We start from the raw sequence: 16664 nt of genomic DNA on the forward strand, positions 1-16664 counted from the left end.
CGGATTGGGCGCTCTCCGCGAGGCGGATCGGGCAGCCCCCACCGGCGAAGATGCATGAACGCACGCCTGTACTTCCAATTTGGGCGCTCAAGGCACCTTCGCTGGCTTGAGCGCCCAAATGGGACGTACAGGCGGTGCGAGCTCATCATGCCAAAAAAATTGCACCGGCAGGCAACTGGAAGGCCTTCGCTGCTTGAGCACCCAAATTGGACGTGCGTTCATGCACCTTCACCGGCGTTTGGGTGCTCAAGGGTCAGGGGTGACGTCACAAGCTGCAAGATGGCGCTGGGAAGGCAGTGAGCGGCGGAACGGAGGGAGGCAGGCAGGCAGGCAAGCCGGAGCTACCCCGCATGCAGGAAAAGTAGGGGAGCCGCCGCCCCCTCCCGCGCACCCCCCCCCCCGGCCCTGGCTCCGCCACTCTGGCAATCTTCCAGTTGCCTGCCGGTGCAATTTTTTTGGCATGATGAGCTCGCACCGCTTGTTCGTCCCTTATGGGCGCTCAAGCCAGCGAAGGTGCCTTGAGCGCCCAAATTGGACGTGCGTTCATGCACCTTCGCTGGCGGGTTTGCTGGAAGCCGTTTTCACCGCCGGCTGCCCCTGGGAGGCAGGGGAGCCGCGGTGGGCGCCTCGGGAGGAGGGGAGAGAGGACTGGGGCTACTGGAAGCATGCAGTAAGTTTACTTTAGTTACAATTTCTATTTTCTTAATAACATGTCGAGTCGATTTTCGCCCTGTGCCTTGCTTCGGGAGGGGGGAAGAGAGGACTGGCAATCTCTGATGCCCGAGCGTAGGAGAACCATCCACTTCCTGGTACCTGTCATTGAAATGACATTTGAAATGACCGGTACCAGCGCACCCATTTTACTGTATAGGCGCAGTATAGCGCTCTATACAGTAAAATGGATTGCGCTTCATGGACGCTTCTTGGACGCGCTTTGGACGTGGCTTGCATTTGCATGCCATTTAAATACTGTATCGAGCGGTATGTGATCCGAACTGTGCGCGCGGCAAACGAGGGTGCGCCCGGCACTACCGCACTCTTTCTACCGCGTCCTTACTGTATTGGCCTGTTACAGAGAGACAGATTTTTTTGCCTGATACCCTTTTGGGACAAAAGGGCTCACACCAGAGGACCAATGACCTGTGAGTCCTCTCTAAGCCTTACGTGAGCAAACACCAGTGATGGATCCTGCTGCTCGAGAGACAGTGAAGGCAGGAGATGTATCCAGTCTTAACTTAAAAGGTATTTTTTGAACACAAACAGCGAGGGGAGGTTTTTTGTATCCCCCTCCCCACAGAGATTTCAGGACTGAGAACTAGCCTGATCCTATTTGACTTTTCCCCACGAAAAGTCCCCCTGAAAGAACAACTATGGAAGGAAGAATAAAATTGGGAGATCCCAACCAGATCTCCCTACCATGGGACCAGGAGGTGCTGGGTATCCCAGGAGAAGATGACCTAAGGTAAGACTTTATGCGATGAAACTGGGGACCTCTTCACTAGGATTCCCGTATAGCCATTGGGTAAGCTTTGCGTATTAAAAATATCACTGTGGGTCTCTACCAAGATCCCTGAATAAAAAGGACACCTACCTACATAGAAATACACTTGCACCAATGGTCAGATGTATCTTCACTCTTTTGGACAAATGGACTTAATTTAATGATTACCCATCAGTAAACATTATTTTAACACCCAGACCCTGGACCTGTCTGATTTATCACAGCCTCTCACCTCATGAAATGCACCTACAGTCTACACACAGACTGGAAGCAGCACAACATCATCTGGGCCATAAGCCAGAGCTTTCCCTCCTTAAAAGAATCCCCCACCCAGGGATTATGAGTCAAGCATGGGAGTAAATTTGCTAGCCGGAGCAGCCCCTGAAGAGAAATAAATAAGTTTGTGTGCCCTTGGGACTAAACACCCCGCTAGGGGTTACACTCAAAATAAAGAACCCCTCTTCCCCCCACACAATGCATGATGATTGCCCACTAGATACAAATGTGTGGAAGTGTATTTGTAACCTACAAATGGAAAAACACAAAACAAGTTTCTTGTTTGGTTTAGAGTTCAGTGGCCTGTGTATTTCTGTCACATTCATTTTTGTGTATTTTTTCTGACATCTATATTACTGTTGTATAGAAATAAAAGTCAACAAAATTGTAGGCAATACATTTTTATTATTGGCTTTTAAGGGTTAAGGGAAGCAATATTTTCAGTAGCTTGTATTGCTGTAAAGTACATTGGTATTAAGAACATAAGAACATAAGAAATTGCCATGCTGGGTCAGACCAAGGGTCCATCAAGCCCAGCATCCTGTTTCCAACAGAGGCCAAAACCAGGCCACAAGAACCTGGCAAGTACCCAAACACTAAGAAGAACCCATGCTACTAATGCAATTAATAGCACTGGCTATTCCCAAAGTCAGCATGGCTTTACCCAGGGCAAGTCTTGCCTCACAAATCTGCTTCACTTTTTTGAAGGAGTTAATAAACATTAGGGGTGTGAATCGTGTGATCGATCGTCTTAACGATCGATTTTGGCTGGGGGGGGAGGGAAATCTTAACGTCGTGTTGTTTTTTTTTAAAGAAATCGTTAAAAATCGTAAATCGGGGGAGGGCGGGAAAACCGGCACACCAAAAGAACCCTAAAACCCACCCCGACCCTTTAGAACAAATCCTCCACCCTCCCGAACCCCCCAAAATGTTTTAAATTACCTGGGGTCCAGTGGGGGGGTCCCGACGCGATCTCCCTTTCTCTGGCCATGACTGCGTTGAGAGAAATGGCGCCGGTGGCCCTTTGCCCTTATCATGTGACAGGGCAAAGGTAGCGCCGGCGCCATTTTGGTTCCTGGGTCCCGACGTCACGCGTGCAGGAGATCACCCCGGACCTCTGCTGGACCCCCAGGGACTTTTGGCCAGCTTGGGGGGGGGGACCTCCTGACACCCACAAGACTTGCCAAAAGTCCAGCAGGGGTCCGGGAGCGACCTCCTGCGCGCGGGCCGTATTGCCAATCTTCAAAAGAGAGAGACAGCCGCTGGGGGTGGCACCATAATAAGCAGCTATTTATGCTACAATAGGAGGCCCACCTAGTAACTCGAAGTGAGGTTTAGGTAGTAATGTAGGGGTTAGGGGCCACTTTGACATGCAGGGTGAGATGTACATCAGAACAGTACACTCTTGTGAAGATTTGATGTCCTACAGAGTGAGGAAACTTCCACAACGATGAGATTTGTACAAGTCCATCAAGCTAGGTTGAGAGAACATTGTACAAATCTTATCGTTGTGTGAGTTTCCTCACTCTGTAGGACATCAAATCTTCACAAGAGTGTACTGTACTGTTTGTACATCTCACCCTGCATGTCAAAGTGGCCCCTAACCCCTACCCTACTACCTAAACCTCACCTCAAGTTACTAGGTGCGCCTCCGATAGTAGCATATATAGCTGCTTACTACGGTGCCACCCCCAGAGGCTGGTTCTCCCTCTCTCTCTCTCTCTCCACCTTCCCTTCTCTCTCACATCTCAGGCCCTTCCCCCAATCCCCGCCCCATCTCAGGCCCCTCCCCAGCCTAAGAATGCCCAAAACACAATTTGCAAAGAAATTGTAATTTGCATAATTTGCATAATTTGCATTATGGGCATATCACAATGAAAAAAGGTGTAGTTATTTTCAACATTAAAATTGTGTGATATCAATGATTATGGCTTCGCACTTTGCAAAGCCAGCCCACTTTTACAAAGATCCCATCCCCGACTCCACCCCTTTTAAAAATTAGCATTGCTCCATGCGTTATGGTGCTTTTTGCATGTGTTAAGGTGTTTTTCTTAGAATTCATACTATTCTCAAAGATCTCCATTTTGTGGTGCAGGAAAGTATTATCTTTAACCAATATAGATTCATTAGTCTGAGACTGAGTCACCTTCTGTTCCAACTGACTCATTTTCTTATTTTCTTCCACAATCCTCTCACAAAATAATAGTTTTCAATTAAATTCTTGATGTCTCAAAGATATTTTAGACATTTGGGTGGACAAACCTTTCTTTACCCCCTCTATAGCAAACCAAATAGCTTCAAGGGAGAAGACCTGTGGCCTTTCCAAGTAAACAGTACCTGCATTTCCCCCACTCCTTGCTTCACTGATTTGATAATGGAGTTTCCATTTCCTCTAACTAGAGCACCTTAGAGGTACGCCAAGGTCTCCATCGCTACTATCACAGTTATTTCACAGGGCTCCATCTGTGACCCAGGCATTTCTACAGTCACACTGACATCTTCAAGGAGGGACCATTCCTGCCTGATATCTCCAGAATCTCTCAGTTCTGGCCCCGATGGCATTTTCCTTTCCTCTGGGCTCAATGACATAACTAGGGCCAAGAAAGTCCAGCTCCAGAGTCTCCCAACTGTCCTTTGCTGTGGCAGACAAAGTGATTGACAGACCAGAGAGAACAACCACCAACAGCTTAACTGGTAAGATACGCTGCTATCCCTTCTGTTTCACCATTTCAAACTCCCAAGCAATAAGCAAATATTTAAATTGAAAGGTGAAATTTGATTGAGTGACCAGCTGCAACAAGTTAGGAGGCATCTGCCATCTTGCTCCTCCCCCTCATTTTTTTCTAATTCCTGGAGGAGTTTGGGGGGTAGGGGGGTCTTGGACTGGCAGGCAACTAGTTTGGAACATTGAGCTGGGGCATAGATTTGGGTTGCTAGGCCCGCACTCCAACTCTTTATTTTTTAAAAGGACATTGCTACTTAACAGTCTACATTTTTTCAAATATTTATTTATTTTATTTTTAATTTTTATATACCGGAATTCCTGTATGCAATACAAATCAGTCCGGTTTACAAGTAACGAAAAGGTTGCCCTGGTCTGGTAGATTAGACTGGGGTTTTTTTACATAGAACATAGAACAATAACAATCAACTATTGAACATTATTACAAGGAACAGTGAAAGTAACAATAGTATTTAACAAACATATAATATTATTATAACATTATTCGTGTTCACGTTTTACAAGGAACTTTGGTAGCGTAAATAGTCTGCAAGTAATCGGTTAAATAATATAATATGAAAGGATGACTTAAATAAATAGATATTGTGAATAATCAAGTCCGTGTATGAAATAACTCTAGCCATTTAAGGCTAGAGTTATCCAGGAACATGTTCCCAAATAACTTTAGACCTGCTCTCTGCCATGTCTGGAGATTGCCAAATAACTTATTTGGCTGATTCCAAATATTGAAGTTAGCTGGATAATTTATTCAGCTAACTCGTCCCTGCCCCAGAATGCCTCCAACACATTCCTTACTTTTTTGGCTAAATCTTAAACCAGATAATGATTTATCAAGCAAAAGGTTTGCTAGATTCATATGAGGAATATTCGAAACTCGCCTTTTAACTTGCAAATGGCTTTGAATATTGGCCTCTGCATTTCAACATCAGGTCAGTACAAGTAGTATGGGAAGTTTAACCCTCAAAAACTAGTCACAGATGTATTATGATGATTCCGAAAAAAATATATTGCATGTAACTTGTTTGTTGACCTTTATTTCTGCATATCTAAGTGGCCTCATATGGAAAACACATCACTTTACTATTTATGAAACAACAACAATTCTTACTTTGGCTGCTGTGACCAGAAGTTCCAAGATGAGCATCCTGCAATTATAAAAAAAAAAAAAAAAATCAAGTGTCATTAATTTTCTGATGTTTGCTTTAAAATACAACAGCTGGATCCTGAGTTAACATACGGATCAATTTTCAAAGGGTTTAGGTGTTTAACTTTGGGAGTTAGGCACGTAAATTGGTTCCTTTGAAAACTGACTAGGGTTGAGCACCTAAATTTAGGTGCCTTTAAAGTTAGTGGCTATAGATCTGAGTTAGGATAGGGAAAAAACGATAGGCACCTGATGCAGATTTTCAGTGTTATGCATCTAACATAGTCATCTAAATATAGCTGAATGAATTGCAGACCTACATTTGAGCACCTAGATATCCATATATAAAGGGATTTATCTAGGTAACTTTTGAGTTAGCCGTACAAATCCTGAGATTAAATATCTGGCCTCTGTAAATGGATAAATGTTATTTGGATAAACTGGAGGTTTTCCAGGGTGGAGTTAACTTAAGGCCTAGTTTACTTTTCTCCCATTCTGTGTCTATGGGAAAAATGCTTGGTAAATGAGACCCTCAGTTGGATAACTTAAACAACTAATACCAATATTCATTTAGCTGAATACATTTATTTATTATTTGGATTTATTACCAGCTTTTTTAATAAGAAATTCACCCAAAATGAAGTATAATATGTTTGAATGACACCATACAATCAGAGATCAGTGGCACATTAACAATTTTAGTTAGTTTTCAAAGCGTTATGGCATGTGTTAGGGCCTTATCGCGATAAGGCTATATTGCATGTGAAAAGCGCCTTTTAGCATGCGCTATAATGCAAATTAGCTGGAGGGGAGGATTCGGGGCGGGGAGGCGGAGGAGTCAGCCGTGGCACCGCAGCCGGCGATAATGTGAGAAACATTATCGCCGGCAGTAGTGCAGCGAATAGCACCACCGTTTACAGTGGCGCTATTCACAGGAAAGGCTGCAGCCAGCCACAAAGTGGCTGGCGAAATCGCACCGCCGCGGTGCAAATGGCTGCAGCCTTTCTCAGGCCCGCACCCCCTTCACCCCGCCCCCTTTTTTATGGGATTCATCATTCTGCGAATGTAGGCCTGAGTTTTTAACTTGCGCTCTAGCACGCACAAGTTATAAAATCAGGGGTTGGCATGCGCAAAGGGGTGCACACTAGTGCATCTTGCGCAAGCCAACACCCGCAGGCTTCCCCCGTTCCCCCTAACCTAACCTTACCACCCCTTCCCCTAACTTTCCCCCCCTAGCCCTACTCTAATCCCCCCAAATTTTTATTAAACCTTTTGCGCCTGCCTGGAGGCATCCTGCTGGCATGCGATCCTCCGACACAGCGGCAAATGGCAGCTGTGTCGGAAGCCTCTGGCCCCAGAAGGCCCCGCCCATGCCCCGCCCCTGGACCACCCATTTTTGCAAGCCCCGGGACTTAGATGCGTCCCGGGGCTTTACGCGTCGCCGGGCCTTTATAAAATAGACCCGGTGCGCATAAGGCGATTTATATGCATAGAGCTTTTAAAACCCGACCCTTAGTGTGCACAGTATAACTAAACTTGAAATAAATCTACAATAACGACTAAGCTTAAAAATAAATAAACTTACATATCAACTATAATGAATAAACGTAAAAATAAACATCTCAGCAAAACAATTATATGTAGCAGCATGTTTGAGGCACTGTAAATGGTGTAAAAACAAATTAACTAGTATGATTGAACCACCAAATATTCTTATGAGTGTCCACCTTATATATATTTAACAGTTAAAATATTGTTTTTTATTTTTGTTTTTTATTTTTACACAACCAAAACAATTTTTTGAAAGAGGAAAAGACCTCAGTACTGGTAAGGAATCTGATATTGCAGAATCTGAATAACCAGTTGTTACAATCACGGGTCTAACATAAGAACATGCCATAATGGGTCAGACCAAGGGTCCATCAAGCCCAGCATCCTGTTTCCAACAGTGGCCAATTCAGGCCATAAGAACTTGGCAAGTACCCAAAAACTAAATCTATTCCATGTTACTGATGCTAGTAATAGCAGTGGCTGTCAACTTAATTAATAGCAGGTAATAGACTTCTCCTCCAAGAACTTATCCAATCCTTTTTTAAACACAGCAATAGCAACTGCACTAACCACATCCTCTGGCAACAAATTCCAGAGTTTAATTGTGCGTTGAGTAAAAAAGAACTTTCCCCGATTAGTTTTAAATGTGCCACATGCTAACTTCATGGAGTGCTCCTAGTCTTTCTATTATCTAAAAGAGTAAATAACCGATTCATATCTACCTGTTCTAGACCTCTCATGATTTTAAACACCTCTATCATATCCCCCCTCAGCCATCTCTTCTCCAAGCTGAAAAGTCCTAACCTCTTTAGTCTTTCCTCATAGGGGAGCTATTCCATTCCCCTTATCATTTTGGTTGCCCTTCTCTATTCCGTTCTTTATTGTAATTATAACTTTTTTGAGATGCGGCGACCAGAATTGTACACAGTATTCAAGGTGCGGTCTCACAATGGAGCGATACAGAGGCGTTATGACATTTTCCATTTTATTCACCATTCCCTTTCAAATAATTCCCAACATTCTGTTTGCTTTTTTGACTGCTGCAGCACACTGAACCGACGATTTCAATGTGTAATCCACTATGACGCCTAGATCTCTTTCTTGGGTGGTAGCACCTAATATGGAACCTAACATTGTGCAACTATAGTATGAGTTATTTTTCCCTATATGCATCACCTTGCACTTATCCACATTAAATTTCATCTGCCATTTCAATGCCCAATTTTCCAGTCTCACAAGGTCTTCCTGCAATTTATCACAATCTGCTTGTGATTTAACTACTCTGAACAATTTTGATTCATCTGCAAATTTGATTACCTCACTTGTCGTATTTCTTTCCAGATCATTTATAAATATATTGAAAAGTAAGGGTCCCAATACAGATCCCTGAGGCACTCCACTGACCACTCCCTTCCACTGAGAACATTGTCCATTTAATCCTACTCTCTGTTTCCTGTCTTTTAGCCAGTTTGTAATCCACGAAAGGACATCGCCACCTATCCTATGACTTTTTTCTTTTCCTAGAAGCCTCTCATGAGGAACTTTGTCAAATGCCTTCTGAAAATCCAAGTACACTACATCTACCGGTTCACTTTATCCACATGCTTATTAACTCCTTCAAAAAAGTGAAGCAGATTTGTGAGGCAAGACTTGCCTTGGGTAAAGCATTGCTGACTTTGTTCCATTAAACCATGTCTTTCTATATGTTCTGTGATTTTGATGTTTGGAACACTTTCCACTATTTTTCCTGGCACTGAAGTCAGGCTAATTGGTCTGCAGTTTCCCCAGATCGCCCCTGGAGCCCTTTTTAAATATTGGGGTTACATTAGATATCCTCCAGGTACAATGGATGATTTTAATGATAGGTTACAAATTTTTACTAATAGGTCTGAAATTTCATTTTTTAGTTCCTTCAGAACCCTTGGTGTATACCATCTGATCCAGGTGATTTACTACTCTTCAGTTTGTCAATCAGGCCTCTTATATTTTTATTATTATTTTTTAAAAGATTTTTACCTCTTATATTCAGTTTCTAATGTGTAAATTCCCATCAAATGACACTGCCACTCTTTATATGAATTTATCGAACCGATTGATTTCTTCTTATATGAATTTCAATTAAATGGCATTGTCACTCTTTATGCAAATATTTTTTTATAAAATACTCTTGGAACGGAGACTTCAGCATCTTAACAGCATCCTTTCTTCAACTATTCTACCCAACATATAAATGCTCTTGGAACAAAGACTTCAGCATCTTATCAGCATCCTTTGTTCATGAATTTTACCTGACATATGAATAGATCAATTGGGCACGTATCTTTAAACTTGCTGGAGGGGAGGAGCAAGTTTAAAGATAAGTGAAGTTTAAAGATAAGTGAGTGTTTATTCCAAGATCATTTATATGGTATTTAGGGAATATTCTCCTTTTAGATGTTACTAACCTTTATCAACTTAATATCCCACCCTAGATATACAGATGAAGGCTAAATTACACCATTGGCAAACTCTCCCTCATCTTTAGTTGGAAGGTTTAATTTATTTAAAATGGTCATTTTTCTGAAATGGCTATACATATTGCTTACTGCCATTGTGTATTCTCAAAAGGGATCTTTGGGTGATATATCAGACTTTATCTAAATTCTTGAGGCAGGTGTGCAAACTACAGCTGAGAATAAGCCAACCAATATGGTGGTGCTATTGGGCTCCCAAATTTATAGGTTAATTTATCAAAATGGTATAAGGCGCTTTTGCATGCAAAAAGAGCCATTAACACATGTGAAAACACCTTTAACGCATCATGTGATAGCACCATAACATATGGTGTGATGCAAATCAGAAAAGAGCAGGAGTGGGCTGGTTTGCGAAGCCTTATTGCATGGCTTTAACTACACCTTTTTCAGGTAGTGTTAAGCCATGCAATAGCTTGCTAGTATGTTGTTGCCCATGCTGGTTTTAGTTGTTCTGAAGCTCCTGGAGACCTAGCCTAGCTATGAGAGAGAAGGAGAAAGAGAGAGAAACCTAGCCATGATGCCCGGACCCTAGATAGATATTTATATCTCTATGGGAGGCCCACCTAGTAACTCGAGGTGAGGTTTAGGTAGTAGCGTAGGGGGATGGGGCCACTTTGACATTCAAAGTGAGATGTACAGACAGAACAGTGCTCTCTTCACAAGATTTGTACATCTCACTTTGAATGTCAAAGTAGCCCCTAACCCCCTACACTAATACTTAAACCTTACCTCGAATTACTAGGTGGGCCTCCCATAGAGATATAAATACCTACCTAGGGTAAAAGCATTATAGCTCTCTCTCTCTCTCTCTCTCTCTCCCTCCCCCCCCCCCCCACACACACACAATAAACATGGTCCCCCCCAGTGGTTGCATGTAGGAAATATCACAATTCTAGCACTTATCTCAAAGTGTGAAAAAGTTATTGCAATTTACAGTAACTTACAGCTCGATCCAGTAAAGTCCGTGGGAGAGCGGACTAACGCCCGCTCTCCCGGCGCGCGCACCGGCCCCTCGCCGGTGCGCGCGATCCAGTATTTAAATTAGGCGACGCGGTGCAAACGAGGAAAAAGAGGCGCTAGGGACACTAGCGCGTCCCTAGCGCCTCCTTTTGGCCTGGAGCGGCGGCTGTCAGCGGGTTTGACAGCCGACGCTCAATTTTGCCGGCGTCGGTTCTCGAGCCCGCTGACAGCCACGGGCTCGGAAACCGGACGCCGGCAAAATTGAGCGTCCGGTTTTCGGCCCGACAGCCGCGGGCCGAATTCAAAATTTTTTTATTTTTTTTTTTACTTTTTTTTTACTTTTGGGGACCTCCAACTTAATATCGCTATGATATTAAGTCGGAGGGTGCACAGAAAAGCAGTTTTTACTGCTTTTCTGTGCACTTCCCTGGCGCCGGAAGAAATTAGCGCCGACCTTTGGGCGGCGCTAATTTCTTAGAGTAAAATGTGCGGCTTGGCTGCACATTTTACTTACTGGATCGCTCAGGAATACCTAATAGGGCCATCAACATGCATTTGCATGTTGAGGGCGCTATTAGGTGCCGCGGGTGGGCCGCGTGTTTTCCTCCCCTTACTGAATAAGGGGTAAGGGAAAACACGCGTCCAGAGCAGGGTGACAGTGCGCTCCGACGGAGCACACTTTACTGGATCGAGCTGTTAGCTCTTCACATAGGTATTAGCACAAATTGTGATAAACTGCCTATTACCATAAAATATGCCCCTTTTTCTATCACATGCAATATTTAGTGCACTAATACTTAAATCTTACCTCGAGTTACTAGGTGGGCCTCCCATAGAGATATAAATACCTACCTAGGGTAAAAGCATTATAGCTCTCTCTCTCTCTCTCCCCCCCCACACACACAATAAACATGGTCCCCCAGTGGTTGCATGTAGGAAATACCACAATTCTAGCACTTATCTCAAAGTGTGAAAAAGTTATTGCAATTTACAGTAACTTAGCTCTTCACAAAGGTATTAGTACAAATTGTGATAAACTGCCTATTACCATAAAATATGCCCCTTTTTCTATCACATACAATATTTAGTGCAGTTTGATAAATCCAGGCCTTAGAGAGATATAATTGGGCATGTCAATTTTAACATCTTAAAGATTGGCTTTGGGATGTGGAATACTATGTTCCCTTAGATATAGAGAGGCACTTACTGTAGCTTCTCAATTGCATCTTTACTTTTTATTGCATGCAAGATATGCAGATCTACAATCTTCTGTCAAAGTTGGGGACTTTTTCTAGATGGTGCAAAAAACATGGCAGAATCTTGGTGAACAGCTGGGACATTCCTCCATAATCTATCCTTACCTACCGCTTCATGGTAATCAACAAGTTTTGCCAGGAACTCAGTATAAGGTTTTTACTTTGTGGAATTTTAAAGGTGTTAGGTACAGATGGACATATGATATCCTTTCAAGAGTTATAGCAAAAATTCGATCTGACACCAAAAGACAACTGTTATGATTTGAGGGTATATGGGCCCTTGGCCCAAGAAGCGAGTTGTTGCCACCTGTGGGGAGGGGCCCCACAGGTCTGCACCTTTGGGAGATGAGGACAGGCACAGCAGGGAGCTCTGAGCGAAGCTGTGGAGAGGTCCCGAGGAGCCAGAAGAATATCCCAGTAGGGAGGCAGACTGGAGACAATACCTGGATAGAGACCCCGAAGAGGAAGGCGCCAGACAGACCACAGAGTGGGAGGCGTGAGGCTGGCTGTGCAGGAGGTACTCTCGAGAGGCAACCCCAAGGGGTGGAGCTGCGCAGCATTAAGGATGTCGATGAAATTATGTAGGCCAACCTGCAGTGTAGGGAAGCCCAAGCCAGGCCTCTACTGGTGACGTATACACAGCCCCAAGGAGCGGAGGAATGCAGGCAGTCTCAGTATAGCACATAGACGCAACTCCGAGGAGCGGAGAGGCATTAACAGTCACAGTGAAGCACGGGGACGCTGCCCCGAGGAGTGGGGAAGCTCTGGCAGTATCTTGAGTAACACATAGGTGTGGCCCCGAGGAGCGGGGAGGCGCAGACAGTCTTGCCCAGAACACAGGCGCAACCCCAAGGAGTGGGAAAGCCCTATTGTAGAACTCACGGATTGCAGAGCTGTTTCAGGGATAATCCCGAGAAGTGGGGGAGCCTGCAGGATAGGACTCAGGAGGCGCAGAGCCAGCCCAAGAAGTGGGGTAGGCCAGGAGAGCAAGTCCCCTTAGGTGCACACACTGGCCCTTGAGGAGTGGGTAGCAAACAGAATACAAGACCACGAGCCCGATAGCGTAGCCACAGGACACGAGAGCAGGAGTTGTAGAGACTTACGGAACTTGTTGCCAAGTTTACTAGCTGAGGGCGAAGGTGGAGCTTATATACACAGGTCAATGACATCATCAAACAGGACACCCCCGAGGTTCCCGCTGAAGAGGCTTCAAAGGAAGGCCTGGTGGCGTGCGTGCGCGCCTAGGAAGGCCCAAAGTCGTCATGGGTGGCGGCGGCATCCAGGCCGCCACGAGGAGTCCCGGGGAATGCAGCGGTGGAAGCTGGCCTGTGCCACGAGCAAGCCCGGGGAGGGCAGGAGAGCGGTGCAGGAAGTAAGTAAACTTGGTCGCAGCTGTCTGCGACCGACGGGCATAACGGTACCCTCCCCCCCTTTTAAGGCCCCTTTCCGGGGGTTTGGCTTTGTGAGGATGTTTGGCATGGAACTGCCGAATGAGATCCTTGACCAGGATATTGGCCATGGGTTCCCAGCTGTTCTCTAGTGGCCCAAAGTCCTCCCAAGATAGGAGGCATTCCCATCTTGTACCATGTTTCCTGATGTCTAGAACGTCTCGGACTTGGTAGGTGACATCAGCCTCAGAGGATAACGGTAAGGGATCCGGTAGTTTCTTCGAAAAGCCAGAGAGAATCAGAGGCTTTAGTAGGGAAACGTGAAAGGCATTGTGACTCTTGAGCAAGGAAGGCAACTGGAGTCATAGGTATTGGGTCCCAGACGGCGTAACACTGGGAAGGGGCCAATATACCTAGGAACAAAGCATCTGAGGGCAACATAAGGTGAATACATTTGGTGCTGAGTCATACCTTATCCCCAGGTTGAAACTGGGGTGCTGTGCAGTGATGGGCATCAAATGCCTTTTTTGATCTCTGGGCAGCCTGTTTGAGCAGCTGTTGAGTATTTTGCCACAGTTGATGTAATTCTTGAGCAATTGCCTGTGCTGCCAGAGATGCAATGGACAGCGGAAGTGGAGGCAAAGGTTGGTGTCCATAAACCAGCTGGAAAGGGGATGAACCTGTGGATGTGGACACATGAGAATTAAATGCAAACTCCGCTCAAGGAAGGAGGTTGGCCCAGTCGTCCTGCTGTTGACTCACATAGGCTCGCAAGAATTGTTTTAGAGTTTTATTGGTCTTCTCAGTTTGGCCATTGGCTTGAGGGTGGTAAGCCGAGGTGAAATCTAAAGAAATATTAAACTTCTTGCAAAGAGATTTCCAGAAACGTGCAGTGAATTGAATCCCACGGCCTGAGAGAATATGTTTGGGAAGGCCTTGGAGCCAGAACACATGCCAAAAAAAACAGTTTGGCCAGCTGGGGCACCGTTGGAAGACCAGGTAGAGCCACAAAGTGTGCTGTCTTAGAGAAACGGTCGACAGTGACCCATATGGTGTTATTCCCATTGGAGACAGGCAGATCCACTATAAAGTCTGTGGCGATATGGGTCCAGGGCTTGCTTGGAATGGGAAGTGGCTGCAAGAGTCCCCAGAGCTTTCCTGCTGGAGGCTTATGATGGGCGCATGTAGGACAGGCTTCAACGTAGGCTTGGGTATCCTTTCGAATCGTAGGCCACCAGTAGTAACATTGAAGAGTGGAAAGAGTCCTGGACTGACCCAGGTGTCCGGAGGTCAAAGAGTCGTGAGCCCATTGCAGCACCTTCTGTCATAGTGGTGGTGGTACTGGAAAGGTGGTGGTACTGGAAAGGTGGCTGACAGAATGACCTTAGTAGGATCTATAATGTGCTGTGGTGTGTCAGGTACATCCTCAATGACGAAAGACCAGGAGAGGGATTCAGCGTGACCATTCTTATTGGCAGGGTGGTAACACAGTATGAAATTGAATCACATAAAGAAGAGAGACCAGCGGGTTTGGTGGTGGTTCAGACATTGGGCATGATGGAGCTACTCGAGATTTTTATGATCCATATATATGGTAATCTGGTGTTGTGCCCCTTCGAGCCAGGGCCATTCCTCAAAGGCCAACTTGATGGCCAACAGTTCTTTATCCCCGATAGTGTAATTGCATTCTGCTGGCGACGAGCATCGAGAAAAAAAAGAACAGGGGTGAAGCCATATTGAGTATTGACTCAATATGGCTCCTACTCCGACGTCGGAAGTGTTGACCTCAGCCACAAATGGGCGCATAGGGTCCAGATGGCGGAGGCATGGTTCCTTAAGGAAGGCAGCCTTGAGATCCTGAAATGCAGTCATAGCTTCGGGCAACCACTGAGAGGGGTTGGCCCCCTTGTGAGTCATGGCCGTGAGTGGTGCGGTCAGAGTAGAATAGTGGTGAATAAAAGAGAGATAGTAATTGGCGAAGCTGAACCGCCATGATGAAGAGTCACTAAAAGTAAGTAAAGACTGGATATCCTGCTTAATTTCAATTCTTGGACTTAAGTTGAAAAACGTATTTATTTATTTATTTATTTATTTATTTAAAATCTTTTCTATACCGTCGTTAAGCGGGTGCCATCACAACGGTTCACAATAAGGCACAAAAACTATGTTGCATAAAGTGTCTGGAATTCTAACTCTTACACAGGTGCCATCAAAAATACTGTAACATATAATAAGACTGTTGATAGTTGCTTTTCTATTTAGATGCAGTTGAAAATAACCCTTGAAAAAGGACAGTAGTCCGAATCACGGTCCCATGTCGGGTATGGGATTAATTATAGCAACATCCTTAGAGCTTTCATCGCAGGTTTCGGATAAAGGAGTCAGAACATTGAAACCTCCTATGAGTTTATAATAGAAGATAAGTGAATCTACTTATTTTAAGAATAAAAGTAATATTTAAATATGCACTGAAGCTTTTTCACTATATTATTCACAAAAAACCTTTTTTGAAAAAAATGCAAAAATTTGCTTGACCAATGATTAAACATAAGGCCAAGTCTTAAAGTGGTTCACTACACAATGAAGCCTGTTATGATGGTCATATAGATAATATTCATTTTTATGCCGAGTTTGGTTTTTTGCGTCATGACATTTGATAAAATTTGTGGATTTAGTTGGTTTATGAAACTGGGCTTTGAGTATCCAATGATCCTAAACATAATTTGAGTTCACCTACTTACTAATTTCCAGTGATAGATACCACATAGTCCAGGAAAGGGACGGTCTCTTGTTCGAAGGAGCACTTCTCAAGCTTGGCGAAAGTTGATTATCCCGCAGCTATGAAGAACTCGAGAGACGTCCCAGCAATGGGTTTGGAGGTCCAGTGAGAAGACTAGAATATCATCAAGATATACAACTATGCACTAGTATAGCATATCTCTGAAATCCTCATTCATCGGGTTTTGAAATACTGCGGGTGTGTTGCACAACCCAAACGGCATCACAAGGTATTCAAAGTGACCGTCGTGTGTGTTAAAGGCGGTCTTCCACTTGTTGCCTTCATGGATCCGGACCAGATTATAGGCCCCGCGGAGGTTTAATTTTGAAAAGTTCATTGCTCCTTGAAGCCTGTCAAGCTTAGAGATGAGAAGCAGCAGGAGACTTGGATGATCTTATAAAGCCTTTTTGGAGATTCTCCTGAATATATTCGGACGTGGCTTTATTTTCTGCCACGGACAGGGGTACACCCTACCCTTGGGTGGCTCCGTATTAGGCTTTAGATTAATACCGCAGTCATAGGATCTGTGAAGTGGAAGTACATCTGCAGCTTC

At 44.6% G+C, this 16664-nt stretch overlaps 1 protein-coding gene across 1 annotated transcript in view; it reads right to left on the minus strand.

The window, feature by feature from the left end:
• Positions 1–16664, minus strand: part of AFF3 (AF4/FMR2 family member 3) — an 862899-nt gene that overhangs the window by 505516 nt on the left and 340719 nt on the right. The window contains exon 10 of the mRNA XM_029603314.1: positions 13804–14012. Within this exon, the coding sequence (XP_029459174.1) occupies positions 13804–14012 (209 nt within the window). The remainder of the gene's footprint in view (positions 1–13803; positions 14013–16664) is intronic.

Source organism: Rhinatrema bivittatum, chromosome 5 (genome assembly GCF_901001135.1).
Source record: "Rhinatrema bivittatum chromosome 5, aRhiBiv1.1, whole genome shotgun sequence".
Lineage (NCBI taxonomy): Eukaryota > Metazoa > Chordata > Amphibia > Gymnophiona > Rhinatrematidae > Rhinatrema > Rhinatrema bivittatum.